The sequence below is a fragment of the Mus pahari genome, chromosome 4, assembly GCF_900095145.1.
Source record: "Mus pahari chromosome 4, PAHARI_EIJ_v1.1, whole genome shotgun sequence".
Taxonomy (NCBI): Eukaryota; Metazoa; Chordata; class Mammalia; order Rodentia; family Muridae; genus Mus; species Mus pahari.
The window spans coordinates 86,214,755-86,235,455 of NC_034593.1; the positions used below are offsets into that span (position 1 = coordinate 86,214,755).

General features: G+C 41.8%; 1 protein-coding gene across 1 annotated transcript in view; it reads right to left on the reverse strand.

Moving 5' to 3' along the window:
• The window catches only part of Vps45 (vacuolar protein sorting 45 homolog), a 60,067-nt gene that overhangs the window by 8,889 nt on the left and 30,477 nt on the right, over positions 1-20,701 (reverse strand). The window contains exon 14 of the mRNA XM_021195537.1: positions 11,992-12,123. Coding sequence (XP_021051196.1) covers positions 11,992-12,123 — 132 coding nt within the window. The remainder of the gene's footprint in view (positions 1-11,991; positions 12,124-20,701) is intronic.

Sequence of the window (20,701 nt, forward strand, 5' to 3'; positions counted from 1 at the left end):
TCCATCCTTTATCTGTGACCTCACTGTCCATCCTTTATCTGTGACCTCACTGTCCATCCTTTTCACTTTCATATGGGTCTATCCTGAGTGTGGATGACAGACCTGGTGGAAGGGGAATGCCTGCCTATCCTGTTGCTGAGACTACATGCTTGTGCTAGTTAGAGGAAGATAACTGGAGTATGAGATCTTTAATTGTTTTGTAGACTTATAGCCACTGAGGGCTTAACTGAATCCAATTCAGACTTAACACAGAGCACCCACTATGTCTCATAATTATTACTGACTTCAAGGGGAATCTGGCAGGAAAAGGATGGTTCACTGTCACCTAGCAGGACACATCCTTGGCAAGTCTTAAGAGGAAATGAACGGATGGTTCTGGAGGCTGACTGAGCTTCCTGCAGTGCTTTGAAGGCTGGCTGGCTAACACACCCCTCTACGTCCCCTTCACTTCTATCCCGAATCTTGAGAAAACTGGGATTCTATTCCATTAGAACAATTATGTCCATACTGATCAGGGTCTTGGCCTCTTGACAGCTAACTCAGTTGCTGCCAGCAATGACCAGAACTCTCTAGGATTGACTGCTTGTGAAGTAGTAAGGCTTAATGTCCAAACCAAGATGCCCCTTCATTTGCAAGGAAGGATTACGCTCTCCCGAAATACAAAAAGATGAAGACTCAATTTACTGCAGGGAATAAATCCTGACTACAGTTCACTGCACTAGGATTCTGCACTTTCATAATAAGCAAATGTTCACCTGGAGGATAATGCTTTTAGTTCACGTTAGCTTCTAAAAGGTCTTCTAAATATTGATTTACTTCCTTATGAGGATGTGTGTGCCTGAATGAGATTATGTGCACTAATCCACGCATGTGTCCATGGAGACCAGAAGAGGGAGTTACAGGGAGATGAGAGTTGCCTACTTTGGGGGTTGGGACATGAACTAGGGTCTTATACAGAGTGTAGCATTCTTTACTGAGCAGTATCTCCAGCCCCTCCCCCCCACCACATTAGCTTTGGTAACTCAGATGACGCTCATATCATAAGTCTGCTGTTATGACTCTTCTGAAACCCACAATACAGAAAAGCCATATAGAAATCTGAGTAACACTGTTCATAGGAGCCAAAAGAGGGAAACTATTCAAATATCAAGAAAATGTGGTACCTGTATACTGTGAAATATTCAGTCATAAAGAACGATGAAGCATGCTATGACAACCTGGGAGGTCTTGGAAGGTTATGTTAGGGAAAGAAGCTACTCAAAAGAAAACATATAATTCCACGCATAAACTGCCCAGGGAAGAGACACCTATGTGACAGAAGACAGTTTAGGGCTAGAGAAGGAGATTCTTTTGGGAATGATGAGAATGTTCTAGACTATGATGAAGTTCTAACATATTGTAAATACGCTGAAGATCAACATGCTCTAGCTAATGTCAATACACTTTGAGTCAATTGTGTGATATGTGAACCATATCTCAATAGCACCATTAAAAAATAAAAATAAAACAACCCAGGCCGGAGAGATGCTTATTGGTTAAAAGCACTTGCTGCTCTCTCCGAGGATCTGAGTTCAGTTCCCAGCATCCACACTGGGTGGCTCACAACTGCTGGTACTCCATTTCCAGAGGATAGACTGCTCTCTTCTGGCTGCCATTGGGACCCCTCATAAGTGGTGTACAGACACACACACACAAGCGCACACTCCAACTAATCTACCCTGTTTTCTAACTTGTAGTGGAAATCACTAAATATCTGCGCAAATGATCCACTGACTTATATCATGCTCACATTGTAGGTAGTTATCCTAAAACACTTGGGTGAAATGGCTGTTGACTGCTCTATGTAGATGTTGGTGAAGGTAGTTGTGGTGGCAATGAGTCATGTCATACATGTTTCATAGAAACTGAAATTTGGCATTTCCACCCCCTACCTGAAGACATAGTAGGCTAATGTAATTAATTAGACAAATGAAGAGTTAACCCTGTAAGAAGAGTACTACTAAGATAGGAGGCACCAGGCAGTGGGGTGGCGCACGTCTTTAATCCTAGTGCTCAGGAGGCAGAGGCAGGTGGATCTCTGTGAGTTCAAGGCCAGCCTGGTCTACACAGGGCAAGCTCCAGGACAGCCAGAGCTACACAGAGATCCTGTTTCAAAACAAACAAACAAACAAACAAACAAACAAACAACCACCACCACCAACAACAACAAAAAATCTATGGAAACACGAGGCAACAACCTGCATACTGTACACCTGCACATATCCTATAGACATACCGCTGGGCCAAGCTCAGCTGCACAGGCTCAGGCCACTGCTGGATCTAACAATTATGAGATACGTCTTATTGTATCTAGAAAGCAACTTTATTAGAAATTTGCCTTCAGAGATATTTATCTCCTGTGAAAATACTGGTCTCTGTATTACATACTTTTCTATTGCTGTGATAAAACACCATGACCAAAGCAACTTACAAAGGAAAGTGTTTATTAGGCTTATAGTTTCAGAGGGTCAGAGTCCACGATGGTGGGGAGAAGGTATGGAGGTATGAAGGCAGGAACAACTGAGAGTTCATATCTCAAACTCCAAACGGGAAGTACAGAGAACCAGCTGGAGATGATGAGTCTTCAGAACCTCAAAGCCTGCTTTCAATAACTCTTCTTCAACAAGGCTACACTTCTTTACCCTTCCCAAACAGTTTCACCAGCTGGGACCAAGTTTTGAAATATATGAGCCTGGGGGGGGGGTTCTTATTCAAACCACCATAGTATCTAGCAGCAAATATCAACCTTCTGTTTTAACTGGTGTTTAAATCTAAGTAAAGGCAATCACAATTACACCTAATTAGAGAAGCCCCTAAAGAAACCTGTTATGTGACTATGGAAGACCTGCTCATCAGAACCCTGCTGCATTATAACCAGAGATTTGCTATAAAAAATACTACCAACACTGGATAGTGGTACACATCTTTAATCCCAGCACTTGGGAGGCAGAGGCAGGTGATCTCTGAGTTGGAGGCCAGCCTGGTCTACAGAGTTCTAGGACAGCCAGAGCTACATAAAGAAATCCTTTCTCAACAAGCAAATAGCATGTTGTCTTAAGGAAATTGCTTAAGAAAGAGACACTTGACTGGGTGTGGTGGTGCACATCTGTGACCCCAGCAGTTGAGAGGCTGAGTGAGGCGGGAGCATTGCTGTAAATTTGAGGTTAACTTAGGAAACAGAATGAGACCCTGCCTCAAAAAGACAAAATAAATACACAATCAAACAAAATGTTTTTTGCTAAAATATATAGTGGGTCCCTGTTAATTTTGCTGTGCTAAAAAACTATTATTTTGATATGGTTCCTTGTTGGTTATTTGTGTTTAAGTTGCCATGGTAGCAACAGCCAATGGCTCCTGTCTGAAAAACTAAGGAAAAGTGAAAAAGGAGGCAAAGGCCAATTGAATCCCACCTTTGAATGGCACTTGAATTTTAAATTGAGCTACTATATACTTCTCTTTAAGTTCTAGTGGAGAAAGCCAGGCACAATGACACACATCTGTCACCTCTGTACTGGGGAGGCAGGGTTTGGAGGGTCATTCTCAGGCTACACAGTGACTCCCAGGCCCTGCTTCAGAATGAGGATGGGGTTGAGATATACACTCCCAAGTACCTTCTAGCTTAAAATGAAGAATCTTGACTCAAGGTGCTATGGTAAAACTCAAACCAAATCACCACCAAACCCCACCAAAGGGCAGAGATCCAGCACAGGGCTGACACTTCTCTAGAATGTACAGGTGCGAGTTCAGTTCTCAGCACTGCTCAGGCCCCGAAAAACTGCAAAACCAAAGCAAAAAAAAAAAAAAAAAAAAAAAAAAAACCTGATGGATCTACTCGGGTAATGTCCGTCCCAGAATGCCCTAGGAGGAAGGAAAGCCTTGTTTTCCACTCTTTTTTCCTGAGATGGGACTCAAATGTGAAGTTCTCAGCTTCTNGTTCAGTTCTCAGCACTGCTCAGGCCCCGAAAAACTAAATAAACAAAGCAAAAAAAAAAAAAAAAAAAAAAAAAAAAAAGACTCCCATCACCCACTTAATGTCCGTCCCAGAATGCCCTAGGAGGAAGGAAAGCCTTGTTTTCCACTCTTTTTTCCTGAGATGGGACTCAAATGTGAAGTTCTCAGCTTCTGCCACCTGAGGGGCTGGGGCTGCAGGTGTGCCTGACATTTCTATTCTTCATTTGCCAGTGTTGTTCACAAGTAAGATTTAATTTCAACTTATAGAAGACAGTTACTAAATTTACCATGGGAGGGTAAAGGAGCCTGTAGTTTTTTGGAAAGCAGATCAATTTTGACACATTTATTCTGCACAGTAAGTAACTTCCTCCACATCATAAACGGGTAATTTATGCATGTTGTAGTAAGTGCTGTTTTTAAGATTCGGCTGCAGACTAAATCTGTGGTAGGCTCAGATTTTTATTTAAGATTGTGAAGATCATGGGAAGCAAGTGACCCAAATCCACGGCCATTCCACAAGAAGCATTTCTCGGTCTGGAAGGCAGCGGCTCTGTCTTGGCACAGTTGAGACACAGGATGTGACTTTCCTGTCTACAGGCCTCTCATTATCTCAAATCCCCGTGACGCAGTCCATACCATCTCTTACACAATTCTAAGCACAACAGGAGGGCATTCATTATGGCATGTCTAAAAGTAGACTGCTTTCTAATCTCCATAGTTTCCCAAAATAATACTGACTGCAGAGCTCTTGCGAGCAGGAGCGCCTGTGTCATTAGCCCTTAGGGCATCACACACTGGAAAACAACAATCCCTACATTGAACCCAACAATTTACAGAGACACATTACTCAACGTATTCTCCACATATTAAAGTCTAAATTGCAAGCTCACAAGTGGCCTACTGTATCTTCAACGTTTTCTCTTTTTTTTTCACAGAATATTAACATTCTCCCACTGAGCGTCCCCAGGGCCCAGGATGCTGTGCATGCGTTCCTCCACTGGCCTGCATCCCAGCTCTAGCATCTCAAGGGTTTAAGAGGTGGGAAGTCACTGGGGTATATACACTTAGCTATTCAGGAGGCCGAGGCAGGAGGATTGCCTGAGCTCAGGATTTATGGGCCAATCTGAGCGAAACAGTAAAAACAAACAACCTGACTCAAAACAAACACTAATAAGTAAAGACAAACAACCTGACTCAAAACAAAACAATAAGAGAAGGAGCAGTGGATTACCTAACAACTTAGTGTACTCATCATGTACTCTTAGTGTACTCAGGTAGTGTACTCATCATGAAAATTGGTCCTTTCCACTGAAAGTTGAAGTTTTTGTGTCATTTCCAATTATTTAAGGCTTTGTAATGAATAGCCTTTTGAGATATCAGTAATAATAACTTGTTATCAGTAATATTTTTTATTTACTTTGGCTACAGGCTATATATCTATAAAAGCAAACTATAAGGATCTAATATTAGATAATTTATGAATTATACACATTAATTTTTCCCTCTCAGTTTGACAATTGTCATAGCAGGTCCCTCTTCCTAAAAGCTCCAGTGGTCAGGAGGCAGGGAACAGTCCTTTCACGACTCTATCCCCCTCTGTTGTCAAGTCATCTGCTCAGTGTAAAGATTTAGCATGCTATCCACCAGACAGGAACACCACAGTCAGCTGCCGTCAGGAGCACCTGGAGACTTTTTAAGGGCTGTCTATTTCCTTTCTTTTATTAGTCCCTTGAGAATATCATACAAAGTGTTTTAGTAATAGTCACCTTCCCTCCCCCATCTTGTCCCAGATCCCCCTCCTTCCCTCCCCATTCAGCTTCGAGTCCTCCCCCATCACTTTCACAGCAAGGCCAATTCGTGTTGCCCAAATAGTCTTGGATGTGCGGCCGTCCATTGAATGCCGCTAACTTATCATGGGCTACCTCTTAAAAACCGACTCTTCTCCCAGCAGCCAAAAATGACCTGAAATGACCACTGGTGTAAGAGTGGTATAAATGTCACAGAGTAGCCAACCACTTCCTGATTGGCTTTAAGGCCTGCTCCACAAGATGAAACCTATACCTTACAGCATCTGGGGGCTCTTACTTCTTAATTTCACACAAAAGATCATTTGCTTAGTGACTTGGACAAATAATTTATTTTTAAAAATTAGTTTTTTTTCCTGTTTTTAAAACAGTGAAGTGAAAATTTAGTCAAAGTACTATAATTAGTCAAACATGAAAATATGCATTTTTATTTACATGTGTTGAGACTATTTTACAAGGAAGTATACACACATATCTTTGTAGTTCTACTTATTTTTAAAATGAGATGAAGTTGTTTAATTTTACACTTCTGATATTTCAAGTTAAAGGGAAAAAATCTACTTTCTTAGTTCATAAAGCTACAAAGACTTATAAAATATAAATCTCAGAAGGTGTATTTAAAATGTTTGAAGGTCAATTAATTGTTTCGAACACTGATATTAGAGGCTAGTAAAAGCAAAAGACTCTCTAAATACACTTGAGAGGACTTGTTTGGATCGGAAGATAATGATGGTAGTGCCAGCAAGCACTAACAAAGCCTCTGACTTCAGACTGTGAGTGTTAAGGGAACAATACAGGATCAGAGACTGAGGTAATACTAGTGAAAGAACTGCCTGCTGGCCTCTGCCTTCCAGTCTCCATCTCACTATACAAGGACATGGGCAGGAAATGAGCTTCAGTGAGAAATGGAATTAGAGTGGAGACTTCCACAGGATGTAGAGACCTTACTGAGAACTGAAACAGAAAATTCTATGTACACAAATGATAACCAGGATGTCTGCATCTCATCTGGTGCTGTTGTTCCATGCACTTCAGCTTGCAGAAGTACTTAAAAGCACAGTTCCTAACTGCGTTCTACAACTTATTTTTATTCCCATAGCTAGATGTATACATATATACATTTACACACACACACACACACACACACACACACACACACACAGCAAATCAAAGAAAAAGAGGCCATTAATTTAAGAGCATATAAGGGACATAGAGGAACTGGAGGGAAAAAGGAGAGGTAATGTAATTACATTTTAATTTAAAAAACTATAGGACTTGGAAGAAATGAAGAACTTGAAAGCATGAAAAGAAGGGAGGGTATTAACAAAAATAAGGCAAGTTTGCAAAAGAAATAAATAGTAGATACTACTCTAAATTTAAAATTCAGTGGAGACACTAAACACAGAGCCTGCAGAGCTAGAGAGAGAATGCCTGAATTGGAATATTGATCTGAAAAGTTCACACAGAAGAAAGCACACAGAGATAACAGATAGTAAAAAGGGAGATTAAGAAAAACGAGGGGCCGGGCGTGGTGGCGCACGCCTTTAATCCCAGCACCTGGGAGGCAGACACAAGCAGATCTCTGAGTTCAAGGCCAGCCTGGTCTACAGAGTGAGTTCCAGAACAGCCAGGGCTACACAGAGAAACCCTGTATGGAAAAACCACAAAGAGAAAGAGAAAGAGAAAGAGAAAGAGAGAGAGAGAGAGAGAGAGAGAGAGAGAGAGAGAGAGAGAGAGAGAGAAACGAGGGCCCAACACTTACCTCATGGGAGTTCCAGAAGGAGAGGCCATAGAGAGTAGAAGGGTGGGAACATTCAAATAAATGTAACAAGACTTTTCCCAGAAATTTTGCCAAACATAGAATTTTATAAAAAGTAATATACATAATAATAAATTCATATTTACATTCAGAATACTGAAACTAGAACATGAAAGATAACAAAGATAGTCTTTAGCCAGAAGCAACTGGGTGGTGGTAGCATACCAGAGGCAAGGGATCTCTGAGTTCCAGGCCAGCCTGGTCTACAGAGTGAGTTCCAGGACAGCCAGGGCTACACAGAGAAACCCTGTCTCTCTCAAACAAACAAACACCAGAAGGTTGCCTTCAAATAACAAACAATTATAGTGAGAAAAGACTTTTTCTGGATTAGAGGCAGAGTCTCTCTCTATGATGACCAAACTGGCCCGAAACTGGCTGTGTAGACCAGGCTGGCCTCAAACTCATAGAAATCCACCTGCCTCTGCCTTAGGAGTGCTGAAATTAAAAGAGTGTGCCACCACACCCAGCCTCAAAGAATACTTGTTAAAAGTAACAAGTGAAAATAATTTCGCTGACTTTTAAATGCTGAACAGAAATTATCAGCCCAAATTATTTTATAAGGATTTCCCCTTCTGCCTTGTTTCTAAAAAGATTCATTTTTATTTGTGTGTGTGTGTGTGTGTATGTGAGAGAGAGAGAGAGAGAGAGAGAGAGAGAGAGAGAGAGAGAGAGAGAGAGATTGAGATTGATTGGGTCCTCTGGAAGAAGAATAGCAAGTACTCTTAACTGCTGAGCCATCTCTCCAGTCCTCAGCATAGATTCTGAACTTAGCAGGAGTAATACAGTTTTACCCATGTCAAAGTGACTGACAGCGGGAAGAAGGGTGTTCTTTGGTAAAAATAAAATTGTACCAAAGAGAAGACCAAAATGAAAGAAAGAAACTGGACAGAGAAGACGGACAAGTGGAGGTAAATCTATTTGGGAGGAAAAGTTGAGTCAAACTGAGTTTAGTCTCTACGGGAGCAGGTGTGGCTCTATGGGGGTATGGTATAGTTCTATGGGGATGAGTTGTAGTTCTGTAGGGGTGGGGTGTAGTTCTACAGGGTGGGGTGTAGTTCTATGGGGGTGTGGTATAGTTCTGTGGGAATGGGGTGTAGTTCTGTGAGGTTGGGGTGTAGTTCTGTGGGGGTGTAGTGTAGGTCGGTGGGGTGGGGTGTAGTAATATGGGGTGTGGTGTAGTTCTATGGGGTGTAGTTTAGTTCTATATGGGTGGGGTGTGGTTCTATGGTGTGTGGTGTAGTTCTATGGGGTCTGGTGTAGTCCTGTGGGATGGGGTGTAGTTCTATGGGGTGTGGTGTAGTTCTGTGGGGTGGGGAGTGGTTGTATGGGGTGTGGTGTAGTTCTGTGGGGGTGTGGTGTAGTTTGGTGGGGGTGGGGTGTAGTAATATGGGGTATGGTATAGTTCTATGGGGTGTAGTTTAGTTCTATGGGGGTGGGGTGGGGTTTTATGGGGTGTGATGTAGTTCTATGTGGGTGTGGTGTAGTTCTATGGGGTGTGGTGTAGTTCTATGGAATATGGTGTAGTTCTGTGGGGGTGGGGTATGGTTCTATGGGGGTATGGTATTCTATGGGGTGGGGTGTAGTTCTGTGGGGGTGGGGTGTACTTCTATGGGTGGTTAGGTGGTAGAATGCTTGTAGCTCAGGACCTAAAAAGTTTAGTCTCTATATCTATTTATTCATTTATCTTCTTTTAAATTTTTTATTTGTTTTTGATACACAGTCTCTCCCTGTAGCCCTTTTGGTTTGAACTTGCAGACCAAGTTGGCTATGAACTCATAGACATTCGCCTGCCTCTGCTTCCCAAGTGCTGTGACTAAAGGAATGGACCACCATATCTGGCTAACAAATATCTTTTAAAATTAGGTAAAATCAATTTATGGCAACAGAAATCTCATAAGCAGTGATGGCCTAGGGGTGGTAAGCAGGCACACAAGGGGCATTTCTGAGGACACTGTTTACAGAGGTGAATCAGTGTGACATTTCACTGAGATGACTCTTCTATATGTAATGGCATGTATGTGGTACTACAGAAAGATGTCTTTGTCCCCATTCTTGGCACAGAGCTCCTAAAACCCTGGCATTTCCTGAGTGCCCTTTGTTTTAATGAAGCTACTCTTGTGGGCTTCAGGATTCAGAAAAGACCAAACCATGGTCCGAGCTTGGAACTTTTAGCCTGTGCCCTAACCTTTGAGAAAAGTGTCTGGAGTCTAAGTCACTAATGGCTAATGATTTATTCAGTCATATCCACATAATGGAACCCCGAGAACTTCATTAAGTGAGAAAGTTCTAACATCTCTAGGTTGGTGTATGAAGCCTCCTCATTCTGTCCACTAAATCCTGCTCTCTGCACTTCTTGATGTTTCCTGAGTCATGTCCTTAACAAATTAGTAAATGTAGATGAAGTGGTTTCCTAGAGAATAATGAGTTGTGGCAATCCCAACTTGCAGCTGGTAAATCAGAAGGCTGGCATCTGAAGCGGGGCAGTTCTGGGGCATCTACCACTAACTCTAGATAGATATAGCAGAACCAAGTGAACTTTTAGCATCCAGCCAATCAGCGTCCAGAGAAGTCAAAGCATGGGGTTGAAGTGGTACCAGGCACTTGGTGTCAGGAGGATAAAAACCTATCTATATAATGTCTATAAAAGCTATAAATCTCCACCACATAGTTTAAACCAAAATGAAATTCTGATAGATTACTAAAATGCAAGTTTAAATATGAGCCCTAAAATTAATAGTAAAAATGTTAGCATTTATAAATTTGGTTGGGAAAGAACTTTTTCTAAGCATAACATCAAAGGGAGAAATCACTGGTAGCTTAACTAATAAAAAATTGAAAATACTAGCAACAACAATGCAGTGTTTATACTAGAACATAGAATAATATATAGCAAAACCTCTGGGGCTAGAGAGACGGCTCAGTGGTTAAGAGCACTTGTCCTTGCAGAGGCCCCAGGTTCAGTTCCCAACACCCACATGACAGCTCACAACCATTCTTACACAGTTCCAGGGGATTCGGTGCCTTCCTCTGACTTCTTTGGGCACCTGGCACACACATGCTAAGCATATATAGAGACAAAACGTTCATTCACAAAAATTAAATAAATAAATATTTAAGAAAATCAAATAGTGGAAAAATTTTGACATATAAGATTAATGGTTAATATTCTTAGTTATACATACATACATTTAAAAACAATTAATTAAAATCAGAAGAATATCTTAATTATAAAGTGGGCAAGGACATTGCCCAGAAAGTCACACACACTATAAACTTGTATGTGTTAGCACATTGTGGACACTGGCAAAGGGGCTAATTCACAAGAAGAGTTCAGGGAAAGCTAGGGTTAAACCCCAGGCAGTCCTGCTGTTCCAAAGTCTGTCAATGGATACCGATGATCTATTCAACACTAACAATATTTAAGTGGCTGGGCTGTGGAGCTTTTCCTTCTGTGTATACTTTCTGAACTGAAAAATAAAACCCTTTACAATAGATGCACACTACTTCCATAATGAAGGTAAAATTATGTTTATAAATTACAATGGTATGTAATGGTAGAACATGTAAATCCTGTCCACGACTCCCCGTTACCCAAAGCCACATGTGTCGCCACAGATACTGAATCCAAGCGTCTGACCTGCCTCTCTAGTCTAGGCATCCCCTACCCCTCGCTGCCACGTTAACATTCCTAAAACAACATACATTTCCTGTAACTTTCCTGATTAAAAACTTTAATTTTTTATATTTTCTTATAAAAAATGAAAATTCCTTAGTTCCCCCCGCCCCCAGGTTTTCCATACTTCTAGTGTTAAACTGTTACTGTGCTACACACAATCCTGACAGTGGGCCCTGTGTGGAGCTGGCTCTACAGAGAGCCTGCCGAGCCTCCCTTCGTGTACTCATGCTTTATGTGGGGCTCTGCTTATGTGTTCGCTCTTCATGAATGCTTGCCAGCTCTTCTCTCTCTCTCTCTCTCTTTCTCTCTCCACCCCCCTCCAGGGTCTTATTTTCTTGCTTCTGTTCTGCATTTCCTGATAATAGCACTTGAGATGGACTCTTTGGCTTGCCTTTATATTCTTCTCCCTAAGTACATAGTGAACATGGCTAATCAACAGAGACACCAGTGCCACCAGTGGGCTTTGTTCATCTTTTTTCAGTGTGCCTGTCTGGTTATCAGAGGCTCTCCTCCTTTGAGCATAGAACCCACAGCTTGCTAGCAGTACAGCATGGCCGTGCCTCGGACACTCAGGCCCTGACCTCACGGACGCCGATTTCCCGGAGCCGGTCTGCAGGTGCTAGAGCATGCGCTTTACTCTGGTTTGGTCATTAGTCTTTCCAAGTCACAGGGGAGGACTGGAGGACCGAGGGGTCTTTTACCTTTTTGTGTTGTGTATTGTTGTTCCTCCCAGAACGATCCTCACTCCAGGAGTGGTGCGGTTCAGGTTATAGACTGTCAGAGCCTCTTCATAGGTGGCTCCTCCAATAACAAACACGATGATATCCTGAGGCCTGTGATAATGAAGACAGAGACAGAATGTCACAAGCTAAGCCATGAAAGGGGGCTTTTAATGACAAATAAAGGGTTGTTATTATTATACACACAGTTCCAATTTCTAAGGTTCCCCCCACCCCGTTTTTGGTGAAGGAAGCAGAATCAAAGCAGAATAAAGGGTTTAAAAAAAGTTTTAATTATCTCAAATTGGCAGGAAACAGAAGGAAATGCTGAATAGTGATTTGCTTTCTGCTTATGAGCGGATGTCTTATTTCTGTGCTGGGGATTTCAGAATAGCACAATGGTGTTTGCTAGAACCAAATGCAAAAATATTCTTTTATATTCAAGAGGCGGAGAATGCTGTACAGCAACACGCTATCAGTAAGGCAGTGATTTATGCTTGTATCACACATCCCCCTCCATATACAGCCCTGTGTCAAATGTTTTCTTATAGTGTTATTGCTGTGGCCCCCGCCCAGGGGCTCCAACCATTTTGCAGAATACTAGTATACTGTACGTCTGTCCCTATGCCGTGGGGCCAACATCACTAAGTATGATTACATAAAAAGAATGGCACATATAAGTTATCAGTGTAACCTCACATCTGCATTCTCTCATAATGACCAATTTGCCACTGGTCTCTGACGAATCACCCTGGCCACTGGTTTCATCATGCTGGCAGGCACTATGTTGTTTCCTGTGTTTCTATCTTATCAAAACGGCTTCACAATAAAGGAAAAGACACCTCCTATCAGCTCCTTCTGCAGGTGGAACAAGGTCATGTTTTCGGTTATTCAGTTATTTTCCTTTTTTGTGCCATCAGAAGAAGAGAAAATAAGCCAGACAAACAATTTTGTCACAACACATCTTTTAAAACAACATCAAGCAGAAGCATCAGTTTTGGAAATTGGGGCCCAAAACTTAAGTCAGAATAGACATGCTTACATGCAGATTTTGGGAAAACACAGTGCGCATTTCCTCTTTGTAATTCCATATATCTTTCTAAATTACCTTGAAGCAATTAAACCAAGACAGTGCTTGCTCTTATAGGACTTTATGGAGACAGAGTCAGTTATCATAGCCATTTGCACAAGTTCAGATGGCCTTTTAACTGCAGATACTCTTCATGGAGCACATGCACACTTGAGAATATAAGGAGGGGGTTATTCTGCAATTTGCTAGAGGACCAATTATGACAGGTCTCTGGGAGCTGGGATAAAAATCTTGTCTTTAAAATACTAAATGTACTTAATTTTTTTACAGATTTATTTATATTTCTTTTATGTGCATGGATATTTTGTCTGCATGAGGCCAGAAAGGAAGTGTCAGACCCTCTGGTACTGGACTTACAGATAGTTGTAAGCTGCCATGTGGGTGCCGGCACTTGAACCAGGTCCTCTGGAAGAGCAGCCAGTGCTTTTAACTACTGTGTCATCTCTCCAGGCCCTAAATTTACCTTTTAAAATAAACTTCGTTTAAAACTGCACCACAGGCTGGGGATATCCTGGCATGTGCAGGAACTGGAGTTCCATTCTTAATACCATAAAACAAAACCCACCCAGACAAACAATGTATCTAACCACAGTGCTCTAAGAGTTACATATTGTTACATACTCAAAAAGATTTTATAAGCTTTTATTTATAAGACACGACTTTGGAGTTGTTTGTGGTGGTGCATGTGGGTCATACCTGCACTTGGGAGGCATAGGAATCTGGAGACTTGAGTTTAATCTAGTTATGTAGTGAGTTTTAGGACAGCCAGGGCTCTATAGTGAGATGGTATAAAAAGATAAGTAAGTCAGAGCCACGAAGAGTAGGTCATTATTGGGTAAAAGTGCGTATCACTAAGCGCCGGATGACCTAAGTTTAAAACCCATAACCTACATGGTAGGAGGGAGCACACTCCTGCAAGATGTCCTCTGAACCCCACATATGTGCTCACACATATATAAATCAGTAAGTGTAATTAAATGCCAACGAACCAGCCAACCAATAATAGTTAAAGACGCCCCAAACTGTTCTGAAGTAGATAAAGGCAAATACACAGCATGAAACTCAAAACCTGCTGAAGATGTTTCTTTTTCACTGTGGCTCTTTTGCTGTGTCATCCCTGTCCCCACCCCACCCCACCCCACCCTAGCATTCCTGCAGAGGCGGAACACTGTTGCTCATCTTGTGTGTCCTCTGTGTAGCACTCTGAAACACAAAGCACTGTTCTGTCCCTACCCTTCTCTTGGATATATAGTACATTTAAATCTGTGTGTATTTGGGGGTGGGGCACATGCACTCCTGTATACACCAAATGTGTGTGGATGTCACAGGATAACTTGTGGGAATTGGTTCTCTCCTTTCACTATGTGGGATCTTGGGAATTCAACTCAGGCCATCAGGCCTGCAGCAGATTCCTTTGGTGTCTTGCCAGCCTCCATATTATACATTTAAAACTGTGGGAGAGGGAGCTGGAAAGATGGTCAGGTGGTTAAAAGCAGTTGCTGCTTTTGTGGAGGACCACGGTTCAGTTCCCAGAACCTTCATGGTGGCTCACAATCATCTGCAATTCCAATTTCATAGGATCCAGTTTCCTCTCTGGCCCTGTGGGTGCCAGACACTCATGTGGTATATCTATACATAGGCAAACATGCATACATATAAAAACATCAAATCGTTTTTAAAAATTTTTAAATTGGGCATGGTGGTGCATGCCTTTAATGCCAGCACTGGGGAGGTAGAGACAAGCGTTCCAGGCCAATCTAGACCACATAGCAAGTTCTAGGCTAGTTAAGGCTCACAGTGAGCCCCTGTCATTTTTGTGAGAGGACTCTCCTAGCTGTTTTGCATATGCCATCACACCAGCAATCCAGCAGTGCCCGCTCTCCACGTCAGGACCATGCACTTAAAAGCTATTGATCCCTTTAAATGTGTAGGTGACAAAGCAGTCTCACTGTGATTTATTATGATGATCTGGTCATTCCATCTTAATCTTAGGTAGTTTGGCTCTGGACTCCACTAAGTAACTTCTGTTGTCAGAGTTGAACCACGTTATTAACTCCAAATAACTGTCCTTTAGCCTCTGTCTTACTTGATCTGCTAGCAGCACTTGACAAACTGATTACCTGCTTCTCCTGGATAAACTCTCCATACAGTTTCTAGGACATTATGTTCTCGGCTTTTCCCTACTCTATTAGAGGCCATTTCCTGAGCTCCTTAGGTAGCTTTATTTCATCTCCCTAACTGTTCACCAACGTGTTCAGAGTCTAGCCACTGAGCCACTCTGTAATCTACACACATCCTCTAGAGCTCCTTCAAATGTGATGATTTAAATTGACATAATTAAAATTTTAACTTCAGGAACATTAGCCACATGTAGGTAGTAGCTGCCCACTATGGTTTGAGGGTGTCCCCAAGGGTTAACAGACATTGTAGTCCCCATTGTGAGGTGTTAGGAGGAGAGCAGTTTACTCTGGCTACAGAGTTTAGAGGAGGGGCCTCTGGGAGTGATTAGGACTAGCTGAGGTAATCAGGTGAGAGCCCTCAGGACTGGGGCTGGTGCAAGAGGACACAGAACAGAGGACAGATACATCATATTCTCAGAAAATGAGTTGTCTTTTTACCCTAAGATTTCATGTGCAGTGCTCTACTCTGAGGTCCATCAAGCAGTTTGAGTCTGAATAAACAAATACTGGTGGATTGCACCGGTTATTAAAGACAGGAGGGGAGCTAGATCTGAATACTTGTATTCTGAGTTCCTGATCTGGTAAAGCAGAAAAGCTGCCAAGCAGGAAAAGAAAGCATGCTGAAAAACAGTGCTGGTATCTGTAGCCATCCTCTGATGTAGGCTATGCAAAACGTAAGCTGTGGGACTGGACCGATGGCTCAGCAGTTAAAAGTGCTTGCTGCACAATCACAAGGACCAGAGTTTGGATCTCAGCACACACATAACAATCTGGGTGCCTAGTACATGCATTGTAACCTCAGTTCTGAAACAGGTTGAGACAGGAGGAGCCCTAGGTTCAAGAGAGATCCTGTCTCAAAAGAACAGGCAGACAATCATAGAAGAGGAACCCACCATCCCTTTCTGGCCTCTGCATGCATGCACAGGTGTACCTGGACACACATGTGTAATACACTCAAGACACATGCATGCACACGCAAACCTTTAAAACAAATACAACAACCAAAAAGCCTAGATAAAGGGATAGGGTCTTAGAATCTGATTCACTTATATACCTAACAAAGATGACTATGTCATATTTGACTATGACATAATTAATACTAGTTTTTCTGGGTCCCCTGACATTGATTCAACCTTTTAAAAGATTTTTATTTTCTGGTATATGTATAAATGTTTTGCCCAGAAGTATGTATACCATGTATGTGCCTGGTGTCAGTAAAGCTGGAAGAAATCTTCAGCTCCCCTGGAACTTGAGTTATGGATGGTTATGAGCCAGCATGTGGGTGCTGAGAATCAGATCTGTGTTCTCTGTAAGAGCAACACATGCTTTTAACCCCTCAGCCATTTCTCCAGTTCTAAAAGATTTATGTGTATGAGTGTTTGCCTGCATGCTATCTGTGCACCATGTGCATACCTGATACATATGGAGGCCAAAAGAAGTCATCAGACCCTCTGACTGGAGTTACAGACACTTATGAGGCACCATGTGGGTGCTGGGAATTGAACCTGGGTCCTCTGCATGAACAAGTATTCTTAACTGCTGAGCCGTCTCTTCAGCTCCTGAAAAAAACTAGGTGTGGTGACTCACACTTAAAATCTAAGCACTTGGGAGTCTGAGGCAAGAGAATCGCTAAGATCTGGAGGCTAGCCTGAGCTACAGAGTAATACCTTGTCTCAAATAGAAAACAAACAAAATTTAAAATTTCTTAACATTTTCCTTTCTATTCTTTTATCCAATGAATTTTAAAAGATGTTCCTCTGAGACCAGTGGTAAAATACATAGAAAACCTTTTTTACATGATGGAATACACAGTTCAATTCTATATGTATCTTTTTGTGCACTGTAATTCACCATAGCAACCCAATTAAGCAGTCAGCAAATGTTAGAAAACAGCAGCCAGTCCAAACTGTCTCCTGCTACACCAGGGCACCGAAGAGCCCAACTTATGTCTTATTTTGTTAGAGAAATAAAAAGTCAAATATAGTATTTCTAGAAATTATTTCTATATATGAGCTAGTCAGGAAAACCTTTCAAATGTAGCCCTTAACCTACTTTGTGGATTACTGCACTTCTGCCTAAAGTTTATATTTTTGATAGTAAAGTTCTTTTGATTTTTTTTTTTCTGCAGGGAAAACAGGCTTTCAGAGGAACAAAAGCAGTGATTGCAACAAGAGTCTTTGAGATATATGCATATCAGAAATAAGCAGTGATTGTGGGGAAAGACTAGTCAGAATGGAGGATGAATAATTCCATCTGAAGAATGAAGACCACCATCCTTTATGCCCTTACTCACAGACAGTGAGCACGAACTACACAGCTAAGGCTAAAGGATATAAGTGCTCTGGCTTTGCACATCTGCACAACTGCCACAGTCCTGTGGTGCTTCCTAACCCTGCAACATTGTGCATGTAGGCACTGGTGAAGGCCAGTTTTGTCAGGCACCTTGATAAAGCCGATGTATGTTCTAGCAACAGACCTGAGCCATTATAAAGATGACCCAAATTAACATCTTCTCAATGTGATGGACCAGGGCCAAGAAACTGGCCAGGGACAATAGTGGGGCTAAGCAGGACCAGAGCCAGAATTCATATTCAGTGAGTGACAACCTACAAAAAATTAAATTATCTACTAAATTTATTCTTGTGCTTGAATTTTGGCATATTTACTCCTATTTACATAATTTAATGACTATTGAATTCTTACTCTTTGTAAAGTACTCTTTGATAATGTGAAAAGCTTAAAGACTAATTAATTCTTACTTAAATATGACAATACATAATACAATAACTAATGAGAAGGCTAGGCATGAATATATTGAACCATTATCTTAACATACAGAGACAGTAATTAAGCAGTTTTCCACACCTTGTTTCATAAATCATGCTATATACACATATGTATTATATATGTACTTGTATGTATGTATAGTTAAGATATACTTAGATATACAGTTATATTTATGCTTACATGTTTTTTCTATGAATACATCTTAGATAGTTTTGCATAAGCTCCAGAAGGAATTGTGCCATTGTCTGTGAGTGTGCCTGATGGGCGTATGTGGCATGTGGATGTAGGTGCTGGGGAAGGCAGTTGTGCCAGGCACCTTGGAACTGGAGTTACAGACAGTTGCCAGTCACCTGAAGTGGATGATGGGAACCAAACCTGAGTCCTCTGCAAAGGGAATAAATAAGTGCTCTTAACCATTGATCCACCTCTTCAGCCCCGAGACCTTTTATAGTTACAGCCTTAGTACACACCTTTAACTTCAAACAGTAAAGGTAAAGTTAGGTTGTAGAAGGAAGCACCCATGTTTAAAAGTGATGTCTAGTTGAGAGGCAGACAAAGTTACGAATGGAAGAAAGATCTGACAGAATAGGGTGTGCCCAACTCTCAGAAGAGCGGAGAGGAGAGAGGCAGCCTAAGAGGGGGCGGTGCAGAAGACTACATGTGCTCTACCTCCTCGTTATGACTCAATAGATTCTAGTTTTCTTCTATTGCTTCGGTTCCTGTTCTTACTGCTGGCTCAGCCTGTGCTCAGTGCTGGATTCTGAGCACTCTTTTATTTCCTCCTTCAGTGGTCCTGCCTGGTCTACATGATCTGTCTCATCAACTCCCAACTTAATACAGAATATTTTTGAAAGAAGGTCCTACTACAGGGTCTTGGCAAGCCTTTAACTTTCTGTCTCAGGCTCTTTAGTGCTAGGATTGAAGAGGTGGGGCACCACACATAGGCACCTCTTAACTTCTCCTCAAAACCCGAGAGTTATCCTCGACTTCTGTTATTCTTGCTCTATAAATGTGCCTTCTCGAATAGACTGATTTTCCCCCCCTCACCTTCTAGTCAAATCTCATTTACTCCTTAAGTGGACCATAAGCAACCTCCTCCAGGGGGCTCTTTGCTTCGTCGTTCTCCATTAGCAATGCAGTGTCTCACAGTTATCATTTAAAACACAGTTTGGAGCTGTGTGTGACACAGTCTTTAATCTCAACACTAGGGAGGCAGAAGCTGGCAGAGATCCACTGTGAGTGTGAGGCCAGCCTGGTCTATATAGCAAGTTACAGGCCAGCCAGAGCTATAAAGTAAGACTAGCTAAAAAAAAAAAAAAAAAGTAACTGTAGTTTGGCTCCATGTGTTATTATTGGCTTCCTATATTTCTAAAACCAAAAAGAAAGGAAAGAAAAGCAAACCTTACCAGAGCCTACAGGATCCATGTGACCCAGCCCCCATGTTTCTGTTCACCTGGTCCTCCCAACACAGCCCCACTGTGTGCTTCTTTCTGGCTCACGGGAGAGTTCTCCCTTCTTAAGTCCTGTACTCTGCTGTTCCCTCTGCTTGAGGTACCTTTTCTTCTAATCATTACATGATTTTTAAATTTAGAATCCATTTTAAATGCCATATTCTCAGAGAGGTTCTGTCTAACTGAAGTGGCCTCCCCTGGCCCCACGGTGACTGCAGTGTGACTCTTTTTTTCTACCACACTTTTGTTTGCTTCTTCGTTCTAAAAGGGCAAGTCCCATGTCTTTCCTGCCACTGCTACAGCCCTAGTGCCTAGAGCAATTCTTAACATTCTGAAAGCATTTAATAAACACCCGTTGTGTCAGAGAATAAGGCCCCAGAATTAGCTGCACACATGTTCAGATTACAGTGACAGTGCAGGCAGTAGCACCAGCTGATGAGCATTTGGGGAGAGCATCGCTTTGAGCTTTGTTTGGCAATGACTCATAAGATGGAGGGTTTGCCGATGAGCACTAATATACTCATCAGGTCCATGGCTTCCTTTTATCAATAAGTAGCTTTTTTTTTCATTTAGCAATTCTTTAATTTTTTAAAGCTAAACAATTTTTTTAATGTATGTGTCTCTATAAGTATATACTATGTATGTGTGGGTCCCCATAGAAGTCAGAAGAGAGCATGGGCTCCCTGGAGTTGGAGCTGGAAGTGGTTGTGAGCCGCCGAGCAGGGTGGGTGCTGGGCACTGGGCTTCGGTCCGCTAGAAGAGCAACATGTATTCTTACCTTTATCCAGCAGGTCTCTTATGACATCCACAAACACATTAATGCCTTAGCAAATCAATTGCAAGTCTCGAGAACAAGGTTTTTCAAAAGCTTCTCAAATAGAATAATTTGGACTGCTTTTCATTTTTCTTATCAGTTGACATCTCTTGATCTAAATGCATGGTCTTTATAGACATTTTATTTGAGTGACTGGACTGTAGTCCCACAATTTAATACCAGATATTCAGCCATAGCATCTGGTGTTAACCTTGGATTTAAAAAAAAAAACTGGACAAAATAGCAGTTTTCTTCCTCTTCTTCCTCCTCCTCCTCCCCCTCTTTTCTTCTTCTTCTTCTTCTTCTTCTTCTTCTTCTTCTTCTTCTTCTTCTTCTTCTTCTTCTTCTTCTTCTTCTTCTTCTTCTTCTT